This window comes from Tursiops truncatus, chromosome 9, assembly GCF_011762595.2.
Source record: "Tursiops truncatus isolate mTurTru1 chromosome 9, mTurTru1.mat.Y, whole genome shotgun sequence".
Taxonomy (NCBI): domain Eukaryota; kingdom Metazoa; phylum Chordata; class Mammalia; order Artiodactyla; family Delphinidae; genus Tursiops; species Tursiops truncatus.
Window position 1 is genome coordinate 17,050,070 of NC_047042.1, and position 16,573 is coordinate 17,066,642.

General features: G+C 40.8%; 1 protein-coding gene across 1 annotated transcript in view; it reads left to right on the plus strand.

The window, feature by feature from the left end:
• Nucleotides 1–5,925: 5,925 nt before the first annotated feature.
• Nucleotides 5,926–16,573, plus strand: part of NAMPT (nicotinamide phosphoribosyltransferase) — a 73,646-nt gene continuing 62,998 nt past the window's right edge. Inside the window, exons 1-3 of the mRNA XM_033862896.2 lie at nucleotides 5,926–6,050; nucleotides 15,294–15,682; nucleotides 16,225–16,383. Coding sequence (XP_033718787.1) covers nucleotides 16,327–16,383 — 57 coding nt within the window. The 5' untranslated portion in view covers nucleotides 5,926–6,050; nucleotides 15,294–15,682; nucleotides 16,225–16,326. The remainder of the gene's footprint in view (nucleotides 6,051–15,293; nucleotides 15,683–16,224; nucleotides 16,384–16,573) is intronic.

The window sequence follows — 16,573 nt, forward strand, 5'->3', positions numbered from 1 at the left end:
TAACAATGTTGTGTTAGTTTCAGGTATATAGCAAAATGATTCAGTTATACATATACATGTATTCTTTTTCAAATTATTTTCATATTTAGGTTATTACAGAATATTGAGCAGAGTTCCTTGTGCTATAGAGTAGGTCCTTGTTGGTTATCTATTTTAAATATAGCAGTGTGTATATGTCAATCCCAAACTCCCAATTTATCCCTCCCCACCTCCTTTCCCCTTTGGTAACCATAAATTTGTTTTCTAAGTCTGTGAGTCTGCTTCTGTTTTGTAGATATGTTCACTTGTACCATTTTTTTTAGATTCCTCATATATGCGATATCATATGATACGTATCTTTCTCTGACTGACTGACTTCACTTAGTATGATAATCTCCAGGTCCATCAATGTTGCTGCAAATTATTTCATTCCTTTTAATGGCTGAGTAATATTCCATTTTATATATATACCACATCTTCTTTACTCATTCATCTGTCAGTGGACATTTAGGTTGCTTCCATGTCTTGACTATTGTAAACAACGCTGCAGTGAACATAGGGGTACGTGTACCCTTTTGAACAATGGTTTTCTCTGGATATGTGCCCAGGAGTGGGATTGCTGGATCATATGGTAGCTCTATTTTTAGTTTTTTAAGGAACATTCATACTGTTCTCCATAGTGGCTGTACCAATTTACATTCCCACTAACAGTGTAGGAGGGTTCCCTTTTCTCCACACACTCTCCCACATTTATTGTTTGTAGACTTTTTCTTGATGGCCATTCTGACTGGTGTGAGGTGATAGCTCACTGTAGTTTTGATTTGCACTTCTCTAATAATTAGCAATGTTGAGCATCTTTTCATGTGCCTTTTGGCCATCTTATGTCTTTTTTGGAGAAATGTCTATTGAGGTCTTCTGCCCACTTTTTGATTGGGTTGTTTGTTTTTTTGATATTGAGCTGCATGAGCTGTTTGTAATTTTGGAGATTAATCCCTTGTCAGTCACCTCATTTGCATATATTTTCTCCCATTCTGTGGGTTGTCTTCTCATTTTGTTTTTACTTTCCTTTGCTGTGCAAAAGCTTTTGAGTTTAATTAGGTCCCATTTGCTTATTTTTGTTACTTCCATTACTTTAGGAGACAGATCGAAAAAGATATTGCTGTGATTTATGTCAAAGAGTGTTCTTCCTATGTTTTCCTCTAAGAGTTTTATAGTATCAGGTCTTACAGTTAGGTCTTTAATCCATTTTGAGTTTATTTTTGTGTATGGTGTTAGAGAATATTCTAATTTCATTCTTTTACATGTCACTGTCCAGTTTTCCCAGCACCATTTATTGAAGAGACTGTCTTTCCTCCATTGTATAGTCTTGCCTCCTTTGTCGTAGATTAAATGACCATAGGTGCGTGGGTTTATCTCTGGGCTTTCTATCCTGCTCCACTGATCTATATTTCTGTTTTTGTGCCAGTACTATGCTGTTTTGATGACTGTAGTTTTTTAGTATAGATGTGGACCTTATTTGTGATTCAAACAGACAAATTGTAAAATGTCATTTAGGAGACAACTGGAAATTTGAATACTGATTTGATTATATTAAGGAATATATTCAAATAGCCAAGGAATTATTGTTATTCAAAGAATAATATTCCTTGGAATATTCAGGCAATATAGTCAAGGAATTGATATATTTTGTTTGATAAATGTACTGTGGTATGTTTTCATAAAGAGTTTTTAATCTCTTAGTGATCCATATTGGAATATTTACACATGAAATCATGTAGCATCTAGAATTTGCTTTGAAATAATATTTAAAATTCAAGCATACCTCATTTTTTTGCCCTGTGCTTTATTGCACTTCACAAAACCTTTTACAAATCAAAGGTTAATGACAACCCTGTGTTGTCAAGTGATAATTAGCATTTTTTAGCAGTTAAGTTTTTTAAATTAAAGTACATACATTGTTGTTTTTAGATATAATGCTAATGCATACTTGAGAAACTACTGTGTAGTGTAAACATAACTTTTATATGTATTGGAAAACCAAAATATTCATGTGACTTGCTTTATTGCAGTTTTTGCTTTATTGCAGTTTTTGCTTTATTGCAGTGGTCTGGAATGGAACCTACAGTATCCCTGAGGTATGCCTGTACTAGATTTAACAATTGACTGTCAGTTGACAATTGTTGAAGCTGGGTGATGGGAGCATCAAGTTGCATTATGTCATCCTCTCTATTTTTGTATATGTTTGAATTTCTCAATAATAGAAAAGTTATTAAAAAAGAATGAAAATGCACCAGGCCAAGTCCTTTCACAGAAGAATTCTAACAAGAAATTATGTTGTATGAATTTTCTAGAACATTGGAAAATATGCAAAGCTTCTGAACTCATTCTTGGAGATTAGTATAACTCTAATATTAAAAGCAGACAAGGGGGGCTTCCCTCGTGGCGCAGTGGTTGAGAGTCCGCCTGCTGAGGCAGGGGACACAGGTTCATGCCCCGGACCGGGAAGATCCCACATGCTGCAGAGGGGCTGGGCCCTTGAGCCATGGCTGGGGAGCCTGTGTGTCTGGCGCCTGTTCCCCACAACGGGAGAGGCCACAACAGTGAGAGGCCCGCATACCACAAAAAAAAAGAAAAAAGAAAAAAAAGCAGACAAGGATATAGTATTAAAGAAGAAAAGAAAACTCTAGGCTAATATCATTCCTGAACATACCTGTGAAAGTCCCACGTATAAGAGTAACAAATTGAATATGGAAATATATTAAAGAATAATACAACATGACCAAGGTAAGGTTTATTCTAGGTAAACAAAGTCAGTCCACTATTGGGTAATCACTCTGTGTAATTTATGGCACTGAAAAATTAAAGGAGAAAATAGTATTTTAGAAAAGTCAATGCTCATTCATGTTTAAAAAACAGATTTATATCAATAGCAATCTAGAACATAAAAATCAGCTTATACTTTTTACCCGTTACTTCTGAATTCTATAAATGTTCTAGATAACTTATGTGTTCAATACTTGTTTAATTTTAAAAAGTTTAAGTCATGTACAAAAGTTATATGATCAAATGTATGGCATAATTTTCCAGCTCTCCACTTTTATATTTCCAGCAACACAGCCTTTGTTGCAAGATCAAAAATAATATAAACTTCTTCTAAGTGGGTAAAAACAAATAGGATAAATAAGTGTGAAATGTATAAATTTATTTCCTCATTGATTTTGAACACATATCCATTTACTAATTGGAATTCAAGGCACCCATGGGGTATTTATTCCCTCCCAATTTATGTAAGTCATCACATTTCAGTAGATTCACACACATCATTAATTAGTTTGAATAATTTCATTGAGAAGAGCCTTGTGAATTCCTAGTAAACGTAATGATTGTGGCACACAGCTTTAAAGTCATTCTTTTTTTTTTTTTTAATTAATTTTTGGCTACGTTGCATCTTCGTTGCTTGCCCGCGGGCTTCTTCTAGTTGCAGCGAGAGGGGGTTACTCTTTGTTGTGGTGCACGGGCTCTAGACACGTGGGCTTCAGTAGCTGTGGCATGTGGGCTCCGTAGTTGTGGCTCATGGGCTTAGTTGATCCGTGCATGTGGGATCTTCCCCGACCAGGGCTCGAACCCGTGTCCCCTGCATTGGCAGGCGGATTCTTAACCACTGTGCCACCAGGGAAGTCCCTAAAGTCATTCTTAAAAGTTGAATGTTGTTGGCACATGAAGGACTACACTAGAATATCCAGAATGTGGGTGTAGAATAAGGAAAAAGTCATCACCTGAAAGTGAAAACAGAATGTAATCGTAATACCAATAGCTGAAGAGACAACTTACAGATGTGTTGTTGGTAGAGTTGGAAATGACCAATCCCTGTGTCAAGAAGACATGGCTCAAATGCCACTAATATAAAATGAAACTGTTCCTTCTCTCCAACTGCACTGTAGCTTGCCTGTCACGTTGAAATGGTACCTGTGGAATTTGTCACTGTTTTCCAATACTCTCCAAGAGGAGGCTGCTTTGATTCTAGAAGACCAAGAGCTCTAATCTGGATAAAAGTATCCCCAGAATAAAGAAAGCTAATTTCCCAGACTTAGATGACTTAATGGAGATATCTTTTGAGAGCATCTAACACTCTGTGTCCTATTCTGTATCTGTCAAGCAAATTATTAACACGTAAACTGGTTTTAGAGGGAACCTGCTATACAGATAACAGGATCCCATTGTTAAGTCGGGTTTATTTCACATGGCAATGTATTAAATTTTCCCTTGAGGAGACCAGTCTATTGTTTGTCGGTTTAGTTAGTGTTTCACAGTCCCCTATAGGTTGATCAGCTTTCAGCAACCTAATGGAACTACTTTTGGACCAGCTCTAGTACCATGGAGATACCCTTAAGCTATTTTTTTTACATAAAGATCATTGTAAAGCAATTATACCCCAATAAAGATGTTAAAAAAAATGGAGCACGAAATTACCAACAGAAAGTCTATATAATATAGTTGATGTACAGTGAGCAGGTCACAGATAGTTGGAAAAAAAAAAAAACATAGTAGTTTCTCTTTTGCCTCTCTCTTCATTTGCAATAGATATTTTCAAAATAAGAAAATATCAGTAGTAAATATCCAACTTACTAATATTTATTTAGTGTTTGGACATTTTCTAAAAATGCATTTTCTTTGCATATGCCAATAAATGAACAACACCAAAAGAAGAAAATTATAGACGATGAAATTTTGCAAGAATTGGAAAGAAATTGTTTCTTTTCAAAAAACGATTTGTCTATTCCCAACAGCTTGATTTGACTTGGTCTCAAGTTACCCTGTGACTATAGAAACACAGGATCAGAACTCACTCTGGGGACAGGAAACCAGCACCAGGCAGAATGAAGCTGGGGAAACTGAGATCTACAAAGACTGGTCTGAAACAAATGGCCAGGAAACCCCAGAAATAAAACTGAAGAACGGAGAGCAACACAACTCTTTCTAATTATGGAAGCATTTGGGGACCAGGTATCCATGTAGGCATCAGGGCACAGGAAGGAGAAATCCGATAGTAGTCAAAACTCAGTAGGCGGGGCTTCCCTGGTGGCGCAGTGGTTGGGAGTCCGCCTGCCGAGGCAGGGGACATGGGTTCGTGCCCCGGTCCGGGAAGATCCCACATGCCACGGAGCAGCTGGGCCCGTGAGCCATGGCCGCTGAGCCTGCGCGTCCGGAGCCTGTGCTCCGCAACGGGAGAGGCCACAGCAGTGAGAGGTCCGCGTACTGCAAAAAAACAAACAAAAAAACTCAGTAGACAAACAGGTCGTCTCATAATTGTCTAATAGAAATCTCAAGTTTTAACTGCCTAAATTTAACTCTTACTAATTTGATTCCCCTAAAATTTTTTCTGAAGTTGTCCACAACTCATTTAATGGAACCACCCAGCAGTTAAAGCCAAAGCCTAAGAATCATTAATTCCACTCTTCACACAGCCCTCAACAATCTCCTCCTCTGTTGCACACACATCTTATGTCTCAACAAGGCCTGTTAACTCTACTGGCAGATATCTCAGATCTGTCCATTTCTTTCTCTTTCCATTCCTGCGATCTCAGTCCAAGCCACTTCCATTTCTCATGTGGACTACAGTGGTCATTTAGTTGGGTTCCTCACTTACTCTCTTACCCCTTGCAGTCTGTTCTGCATACAGCAGCCATCCAATGCAAAGTTGGTGAGCAGAGTTGAAATAGCCAATTCAGACCATGGGATCAAAGCCTCACGTTGAGGATGACAAAACAAGACAGAGCGTGGATTCCTGAACCATTCTATCATCTCTGCACTGCTTATTCTCAGAGAAAGAAGTAAACTTAAATATCATTTAGGCCATTGTGTTTGTTTGTTTGTTTCTGTTACAGCCAACTAAGTGTAACTGCATCCTAATACAGATTTTCTGTGGAATGATGTGCTCGACAAGGGACATGGATTTAAAGAGGTAACATCTGTCCAGTGTTTCTCTGCCTTCCATGGAGGACCCTGTAGACAGGGTACCATCAGCCCACAGGGGGCTGCAGCCTGTGTATCCTGGGCCCTAAGAACAGCAGGTAAGCAGTGGTTCAGGGTGGGATGTCAGCAGAGCAAGGCTAAAGTACGGTTTTTGAAGCGATGTGAAATGACCTTCAGAAGGAGGGAAAACTAGTTCTTGGGTTTCCCCATAAGATTGTTTGCCCCTAGAAGGCAGAGTTTCTATCATATCATTCTCTGTAAGCCCACGAAGATCTTGAGTATAGTAAGTACTCAGGAAATGGAATAAAGGCCTTTCTAAGATGCAGCCATCTCTTTGAGCCCAGGCTGAGCTTGGTCTCCTTCTTTATCAGTGAAAATTATGAATATTTACATTAACTAAATCAATTACAATTCCTATGTTTACTATTCAACCTCTAGGCAAAAGGTATTGCCTTCTTTTGTTTATATACCAGCTAGAATAGTACCACATGGAATGAAATGCTTAATAAATGCTTTGAAATGATAGTGATAACAATTTATTGAACAGAAACTCTTCTTAATTTTTTAAAGTCTAAGCATTAATACATTTAAAGCATCCAGATGGTAACTGAAAACTATTATTGACAATATAAGAGCCAATACTGTATTAGATTCAGTATAATGATACAGTGAGCACAAAATGTAAGATTATAAAGTAATGAGAGTAGTTGAATAAATATATATGAGAGTAGGTCATTGTTTAGTGATTACTCCTTAGAAATACTCATGATCACTCTGGAAAAAAGTATAAACATTTTTTCTAGCCAACACACATTTTTCTGAGCCTGCATAGGGAATAAATGTGGCTTTGCTTGCTTTAAAGTAGCAAAACTGGGGAGGGTGGGGGAAGGATGGGAGGATGGGTGGCAGAAACAGGACTTTAACCTACATATCCTGCTTGGGTTGCTTCTGAGTACCAGGCAGGCCACTAGGGTTCCACTGACGTTAAGATTGCCTCGAGCTGTTGGAAGAAATTATGACGAAAACTTTAGGAATGATGGAACTACCTGGAATGGTGAGATTATTACCCTCTAATAAGGAAGGAGACAGAAGAGGCAAAGTCTAGGTACAGATTCCTTCATGTAGAGAGAGAATGAATTCACTCTGTGACAGGAGGTCCCTGAGGCACCTGGACTTCTAGCAGGTAGTGATAAGGAGATTATTGTCATTACCCACGCAACAGTCATTTCTTTTTTTTAATTTTATAGGAGTATAGTTGATTTCCAATGTTGTGTTAGTTTCAGTTGTACAGCAGAGTGATTCAGTTATACATATAATACATATATCCACTCTTTTTGAGATTCTTTTCCCATATACAGAGTATTGAGTAGAGTTCCCTGCACTATACAGTAGGTCCTTATTAGTTTTCTGTCTTATATATAGTAGTATGTGTATGTTAATCCCAAGATCCTGATTTATCCCTCCCCCACTCTATGCTTCCCCTTTGGTAACCGTAAGTTTGTTTTCAATATCTATAAGTCTGTTTCTGTTTTGTAAATAAGTTCATTTGTATCATTTTTAAAATTAGATTCCACATATGAATGATGTCATATTTGTCTTTCTCTGTCTGACTTACTTCACTTAGTATGATAATCTGTAAGTCCATCCATGTTGCTGGAAATGGCATTATTTTGTTCTTTTTTATAGCTGAGTAATATTCCATTGTCTATATGTAACGCATCTCCTTTATCTACTCCTCTGTTGATGGACATTTAGGTTGTTTCCATGTCTTGGCTATTGTAAATAGTGCTGCTATGAACATTGGGGTGCATGTGTCTTTTCGAATTATGGTTTTCTCTGGATATATGCCCAGGAGTGTGATTGCTGGATCATATGGTATTGATAGTTCCATTTCTAACCCCCTTCTTCCTTGACAGTGGAGCTTTCCTCCTATTCCAGAAACTGAATATGCCAACATTCTCACCTTTGCATTCTCCCTTGCATCTAGGGCGTGGGCATACATCCAACTCTGGGCAGTAGGGCCCAAGGGAAGTCTGTTGGGGGCTTCTGGGAAAGATTTTTCCATCTAATAAAAAGAGAGACGTGCACATGAAACAAAACCTCACTTTCTTTTCTCACTTCTGCATGTTTTTGTGTGAAGTCATGATACCTGGAGCTGTGGCAATCATCTTGTGACTTGTGTGACAAAGACACTTCTTTAATAATATTGAGGATAACAGAGGGGGAAAAAAGAAAGAGCCAGGAATCTCGATATTTTTGAGTTACTGAACCCACCCTTGAAAAACCTACCCCAAGACTTCCTGTTGTAGATGAAATTAAGCCCCTATTCCTTAAGCCACCTTTAATAGCAATAGTGTCACTCCTGGCACCGAAAGTATCCTATCTGAGAAAAGTGAGGGGAGGTCTGTTTATTGAAACAGGGTGGTACCATCCCAACACCCTCTATGTAAGCCCTTGGAAAGTTGTCCCAAGTATTTGAGATGAGAGGACAATGAAAGCCAGAATTCTTTTTAAAGGTGTATTACGAGCCGTAATCACTAGTGGGCCAAGAGCCTTACCCAGCACTACCATTTACAGAAGTACAAAGCCACTGCATGAGCACAACTGCAGGGCATGTGGCTGCAGAAGGATGACAAGCAGACTAGAAGAGGCTACCATGCATCAGAGCAAAGAGCAGAGAGAATGACCCCCAATCCAAGAGTGGTCACTGCATTGAAATGAGTGTCTTTGAAACCTTGGGAAGGGAGGAGCTGTAATAATTTGGAAGGGGAAGAGAAGACTGTAAATACTAAACCATTTTGTTTGTTTCCCAAGTTCTTGATTATCCCACAAGGTTGGTGTGACTTGGAGAAACAAAAGGAAATCTAGAACAATGACTTCTTATACAAGCGTCTAATGTATCATAGGTGTGGCTCAGCAGAACAGAACACTTAAAAGACCTTGGACCTAAGGAGATGGCGGGGGGAGGGGCAGGAGGTGGATCCAGAGCATAGGTGAGGGAGATTAGCCCGGGCCAGAGAGAAGGGCATCTTTCCCTGAGCCTGGAGAAAGAAGAAAACGTGTGTAGAGGCTTATATCTGTCAGGATAATCCTAGTTATGCTGTGGTGACAACCTCCAAAATCATCACGGTTGACAACGAGAAAGGTTGATTCTCGCTCACATTACACGTCCAGCACCTGTTGGCTCTGATTTGGTTCGGTGTCACCCACATTTCAGAATTTAGGATCATGGCTCAGCCCCCAACTGGAACCCTGCAGTCTTGGTGGCAGAAAGAAAAGAGAGAATGGCAACCACGCCTGAGTTAAAGCTCCTGCAGGGAAGTGTTGCATATCAGCTCAGTCCACATTTTCATGGCTAAAGCAATTCCTGTGGTCATGCCTGAGTTTAATAGCACGACGATGTGGAAGAGGGACTTTGAATACGGGTGAACAATGCAAAAGAGAGGGAGTTTGAACATGGGCAGATGATATAATCTACCACAAGGTCCATCCTACTTTTGCCGGTGATAGAAATAGCTCCATTCAGCCAGTAAATATTTACTAAGCCCCTGCTGTGTGCCTTGCACTACACGTGGCTCCGAGAATAGACTTCTAAAAAAGACAGACCACTGCTCTCATAGCTATGGTAGTTTAGGGAGTTCCTAGTGATGACCTTGGTTTTTCTTACATAGGGGACTCTATCGTCTGCTAAGAGGGAGACAGTTGTTTGAGGGTAAAGAGTTTGAGGAAGGAGGTAAACATTTCAAAACACTGCTGAGCAAAATGGGAAAGACTGCTGAATGGGGGTTATAAAAGGACTGCCAGGCAGCACCACATTGTCCTGCTGTGGATGACAGATTCATGGCTGTGTGATGTTTCCTACTGGTGCTCAGCAGCCGGGATACTCTAAGGGCAAAAAAGGTAAGGGTCTGAGGGCCAACTAGGAAATAAGGGGGCCACAGATGATGCTGACACTAGAAGGAACAGGGCTAGGTCTAGATAAGGAGGAAAGTGAAGTCTTATGGCCAAATGCTGAGCAACAAAGTTCCAGGAGGAGAGTGAGTGAGTGAATGAGAAAAGCAGGATATACTGACCAGAGAAAGCAAGGCTGCAATGTAAAGTTTCACGGGTGGAGCAGTTCTTGGTAGAGAAAAAGTCCAGGGTGTGTACGTTGGGTGGAAGGTGGTTGATCTTTATCCAGGCCTTGATTGTTCCTTGATTGTCATATCTATATGCAGTTTTACCTTGATTTTACAGTCCAATGCTGAATATACTGGGAATTATGAATCAGCTACCTGTATTGTTTTATTTCCCCCAACTCCAGATCCCAGTCACTTCATAGCTGCTTTGGAAAAGAACAGAGGACAAATGTGACATTTCTTTTTGAAGTCTTCATGCTTCTTTGTACATTACTATGTATATACTAGGTGTTTTTATATTCCTATTGAACTTAATTGTATTCCTTTTCCTGCTTCCTACTCAATAGCAAGAAACTCCTTTTGACATTGGGCTTCTATAAATGTTCAGCAACTTCAACACAACTATCCTTTCTTGTTTTTTTTAAATTTTTCTTTGAGTATAGTTGATTTACAATGTTCTGTTAATTTCAGATGTACAGCAAAGTGAATCAGTTATACATATACATATATCTACTCTTTCTTAGATTCTCTTCCCATATAGGTCATTACAGAGTATTGAGTAGAGTTCCCTGTGCTATACAGTAGGTCCTTATTAGTTATCTATTTTATGTATAGTAGTGTGCATATGTCAGTCCCAATCTCCCAATTTATCCCTCCTTTGCCCCCTGGTCATCATAAGTTTGTTTTCTACATCTGTGACTCTATTTCTGTTTTCTAAATAAGTTCATTTGTACCTTTTTTTTTGGTTCCACATATAAGCAATATCATATGGTGTTTATCTGTCTCTGTCTGACTTCACTCAATATGACAATCTCTAGGTCCATCCATGCTGCTGCAAATGGCATTATTTCATTATTTTTACAGCTGAGTAGTGTTCCATTGTATACATGAAACACATCTTCTTTATCCACTCCCCTGTCCATGGACATTTAGGTTGCTTCCATGTCTTGGGTATTGTAAGTAGTGCTGCAATGAACATTGGGGTGCCTGTATCTTTTCAAATTATGATATATGCCCAGGAGTGGGACTGCTGGATCATATGGTAGTTCTACATTTAGTTTTTTGAGGAACCTCCTTACTGTTCTCCATAGCGATTGTACCAATTTACATTCCCACCAACAGTGTAGGAGGGTTCCCTTTTCTCCACACCCTCTCCAGCATTTACTGTTGATTTTTTTTTTTGATGATGGCCATTCTGACAGGTGTAACATGATACCTCATTGTAGTTTTGATTTCCATTTCTCTAGTAATTAGTGATATTGAGCATCTTTCCATGTGCTTTTTGGTCATCTGTATGTCTTCTTTGGAGAACTTTCTATTTAGATCCTTCACCCATTTTTTGATTGGGTTGTTTGGTTTTTTTTTAATATTGAGCTGCATGAGCTACTTGAATATTTTGGAGATTAATCCCTTGTGTATCACTTCATTTGCAAATATTTTCTCCCATTCTGTGGGTTGTCTTTTCATTTTGTTTATGGTTTCCTTTGCTGTGCAAAAGTTTTCAAGTTTAATTAGGTGCCATTTGTTTACTTTTTTATTTTCATTACTCTAGGAGGTGGATCAAAAAAGATCTTGCTGCGATTTATGTCAGAGACTGTTCTGCCTATGTTTTCGTGTAAGAGTCTTATAGTATCAGGTCTTACATTTAGGTCTTTAATCCATTTTGAGTTTATTTTTGTGTATGGTGTTAGAGAATTTTCTAATTTCATTCTTTTACATGTAGCTGTCCAGTTTTCCCAGCACCACTTATTGAAGAGACTGTCTTTTCTCCATTGTATATTCTTGCCTGCTTCATCATAGAGTTGTTGACCATAGGTGCATGGGTTTATCTCTGGACTTTCTTTCTTCTTCCATTGATTATATTTCTGTTTTTGTGCCAGTACCATACTGTTTTGATTACTATAGCTTTGTATCAGTAGTATAGTCTGAAGTCAGGGAGCCTGATTCCTCCAGCTCTGTTTTTCTTTCTGAAGATTGCTTTGGCTATTTGGGGTCTTTTGTGTTTCCATACAAATTGTAAGATTTTTTTGTTCTAACAACTATCCTTTCTCTAAGGAGAGCAAAATGGTGTTTATCTCCAAATCGTGTAAAGTAAAATGGGAACATGGAAATGGAAACATAAGAAAACAGAATGGGGAAAGAGGGGGAAAATATTTTAAATGATTTCAAGAAAACCAGTCTTTAGTTTTCTTGAGATATAATATATACACAATTCACCAATTTTAAGTATAGACTTCAATTAATTCTGACATATGTGAACAGTTGTGTAATCACTATCACACATATCATTTCCTTTACCCCAAAAAGTTTCCTCATGCCCCTTTGCATTCAGTCAGCTTCCCTTAGCCTCAGCCTCTGACAATCACTTTCTTTCACACTAGTTTTGCCTTTCTAGAATTTTATATACATGAGATCATACAGTATGTAGCCTTTTCTGTTTAGCTTCTTCAAGGAAACCAGTCTTCTGTTGAAGATATGAAAGCAGCTGACAGGTTAGGAAAGGCAAGGAAAATAACAAAGTTCACCAGTCCAAGTGCCCATCAACTTTGGCTTCATCCTAAGTAATGATTCCCAAGAAAAAAATTGAGTTTTGTGTGCTAGTTATATTTTTCTAAAACTCATTAAAAATAAATACATAGGGCTTCCCTGGTGGCGCAGTGGTTGAGAGTCCGCCTGCCGATGCAGGGGACACGGGTTCGTGCCCTGGTCTGGGAAGATCCCACATGCCGTGGAGCAGCTAGGCCCATGAGCCATGGCCGCTGAGCCTGCGCGTCCGGAGCCTGTGCTCCGCAACGGGAGAGGCCACAACAGTGAGAGGCCTGCGTACCACAAAAAAATAAAATAAAGTAAATACATAATAATTGAAATAAAAATGCATATCTATGTACCACTGATATGTACCACATACTACCATCAGTGATAAAAACTCTCTTAGGGAAACGCTGCATGAAAATATCTTGACAGTCTTTTATAGTCCTAACAGTCTCATTCTCTCAGTCATTGATTGTGGCCATTGAGTCTAAAAGTGGCCATCAGCAAAATTTATAAGTAATTATGACATCCAAATCCCCACTCATAGCATCATAACATGTACACATTTTCCTTACTTTGCCCAGGAAAATAGTTAGTTAGAAGAGTGTAGCACAGTCAGACCACAAGACCATAGAAAGTGTACCAGAACATTTTGTAATGGAAGGTCTATGAACAATCCATGTATGTGTGCTAATTCTTCCTGTATGTGGGTTACATTTACTCTATCATTTCTATACTTTTAGACTAAGACTCAGCAGTTTTCTGTGCATCTCTATGTGATTGTAGAGGACCCAGCAAACTGAGTCAGGGGTGGGCAGCGCTGATAATCAGATTCACAAAGACCCATGTCTTTCTGTAGATGAGACCTTTTCCTTACAAAATTAGAACTCTGGGGTGTCCCCAAAGGGCCATGGAAGTTTGAATAAGAAAAAGATTCAAGTTTAATTTAAAAATTCCTCTTTTACATTTGTCTTCGTGACAGCTTTTGCTCCTTGGTTAGGCTAGAGAAAGTTATGTAGGGTAATGGATAGGACCATTGTCAGGCGTTCCGGGTGGGTGAGTCCCACACCTACTTCTCCAGTGTTATTACTGAGGTGAACTCAGGTTTGATTAGAATATCCGAGGCAACTTTGAAATACAAAAGTGTACCAAAGGCTGTCTGGAAGGGTGTGTGGAAACAAGATGGTGCAGGAAAACCCACTTTGATCAAATGTATGAGTCACAGGCCTTTCATAGCTCTCTGAGGAAGATAGACAAGGAGCTGGATGCCCAATTCACCAAGCTTGACGGGCTGTTTGGTAGGAGTGGCAGATTAATCCAGGACTTTGAACAAAGTGAGGGGGCCCATTTGAGTCTTTGTTTTCGTCATCATTTGTCATGTTGCGGGGACCTATGAGAAACAGTTTCTCAGATCTTTTATATGCTACTAGATAAACATACTAAATGCTAGCTGTTAAATTGTCCTTCGGGGAGGCCATTTCAAAATGAAACCTTGACTTTGTATTTGGTGATAATTTCATAGTTGTAAATCCTGACTAACTCAAAATTGTTCCTGCTTAACCATGTAGTTACATATAGAGTGTGTCTAATTCTACCTTAGACAAATGGTCATTTTCTATTGGTAACATGACTTCATTTTCCTCTCTGGAGGCTGCTGTGAGGGTTTAAGTTGCTAATATGGGTGCAGGCTTTATGAGTTTCTGCGTTTAACAAGCAGTGTAATATTAACATTTTTACTTGCACTGATATTAAGGCTTTTCACCTTAAAACTGTAACTTCAGCTCAAAGAATGCAGTTCAAATTTTATTTTGCTTTTTTAAAAAAATGCTACCATAAACAAAGCCCTCTTTGTAATCAGAATTCTTTTTTTTTTTTTCCTGCATAAGGTGCATAGAACAATAGTCAGTTATATACATACATGGATTCCAGGAAGCTAAGCAAAAAGCATTTATCATTTAAGTAAAGCAGGTTATAGAAATTTTAAATGAATGAAGGAAAAAAAGCTCCAAATTAAGAGGAGCAAAAAGGATTATTTTTCTTCTTTGAATGGCACTGCTTAAACTAATATAACAGAATCTCCCCTAATAAAATTTTTTATATTTTAATTATTTAAATAGTTTTAAAAGTAATTTCCCCTAGTAAACACACGTAAGGTCAACCAAAAAAGCCTCGTTTGTCTTAAACCTCGTTGTTGAAAATAATTCTAAATGCATTAGCATTTTTCACTACCTTGGTGAGTGCCTAGGGATATCTCACTACTTCTGTGATCTTTGCTTGTGCTGCATCTACCTATAGATGGAGGCATTTGTCAGGAATCTGTACTGACTCCGTGACATTGTCTGGACTGAAGTTGCTTTTAATTGAAGCGGTGTCAGTTTTCGGGCAATGAAACTCTCAATTCACAGCCTCCACCCCGACCCCCCACCCCCATAAAATGAGACTTTCACTAATTTGAATGACAATCTGTAAAGTTCCCGTACTGGTTTTCATTAAATCGCTTTTTCCCAGCTACTTGTATCTTGTAAAACCTAAATCTTAAAAAAAAAAAAAAAAAAACAGCTATTGATCATGGGGACAAAGGGAATCTTAGTTTTACGCAAAAATGCAACCACGTATGAGAACTGCGCAAATAGATGGTCCGCATTTGGCTGAAGTCATCCGACGTCGTTTCACTCGTTTTTTTATTTCCAGGTTGCCAACCCGTTTCCCAAGATTGAGCGATTACAACGATGACAAACGTCAGTCTCACACCCTGTCAAAGACTTGGCTCGTTGCCGTTTACTTCTCGGCAATATTAGATTCAACTAGGTCTTGTCCTTTGATTATCTGTGAGGATTGAATTCAACCCCCGACTTTGGGCGCAGTCTATTTTCTCGGGGACAGTCTAAGCATCCTCAAAGGATCAAGAGCTCAGCCATAGAGCCGGAGGAAAGCGGAGTCGATGCGTCAGATTAAAGGGGACCCCCAGACCTATTCCTCACCGCCGCTCTTCAGATTTTAAAGCGAGGGTTAGGAGGACCAGGAGGGACACGAGGGATGGAGGCAAAAGGCTCGATCCTTAATCCGAGCCAGAGACAAAGGTGAGTACGTGCGCGAGGGGGACGGAGAGACGGGCAGAGGGAGGCTCCTTGGCCCCTAGCCGGGTGGCGTGACTTCAAGAGGACTCAGAAAACGGGCCAGGACTGGGTAGGATAGGAAGGTGCCAGCGGGGCGGGCGAACCGGCTAATCGCAGAGGTGGCGAGGCTGGGAACGCCCCCTCTCGGCCCCGCCCCACTGCGCCGGGCAGGGAAACGAAAGCCAAGCCGGCGCCCGGGTCAAGGGCCGGGGCGGCCTCGCAGCCTCAGGCTTCCCGGGATGGGCGTCTCCGAGAAGGGAGCGTGCCTCACGTCCTACCCGCCCCGCCCCCTGCGCGCTGCGCACGCGCGGCCGCGCCCCGCCCCTCGCGTCCCCGCCAGGGCGATGGGGCGGGGGCGGGGAGTCGGGGTGAGGAGGCCGCCGGAGTCCCTAGACTGCGAGCGCGCGCGCCGCCTCCCCCGCCGCGTCACGGCTCCCAGGCCTGCCCTCTTCTGGTCCCTCCTCCCGGCTCCGTTTCCCCCTCCTCTCACCCTCCCTCTCCGACAGAGCGGTGACTTAAGCAACGGAGCGCGGTGAAGCCCATTTTTCTCCTTCCTCGCAGCCGCGCCGGGCAGCCCGCGGCGCGCGGCCCCTACACTCCGGCCCGAGATGAATGCTGCGGCAGAAGCCGAGTTCAACATCCTCCTGGCCACCGACTCGTACAAGGTAGAAGCTCGGGGCGGGGGCAGGTGACGGAGGAAGAGAGGGCGCGTCGGGGACCAGCGCGAGGCTGCGGGGCAGGGGCGGCCGGGCTGGGGTCGTGGCGCGAGGCGGCCCCGAGGGAAGGCGCGGCGGCGGCGGCGGCGACTAGGGGCAGGTGAGGCTGGCGCCGCAGTGGGGAGGAGGCGGATGGAGG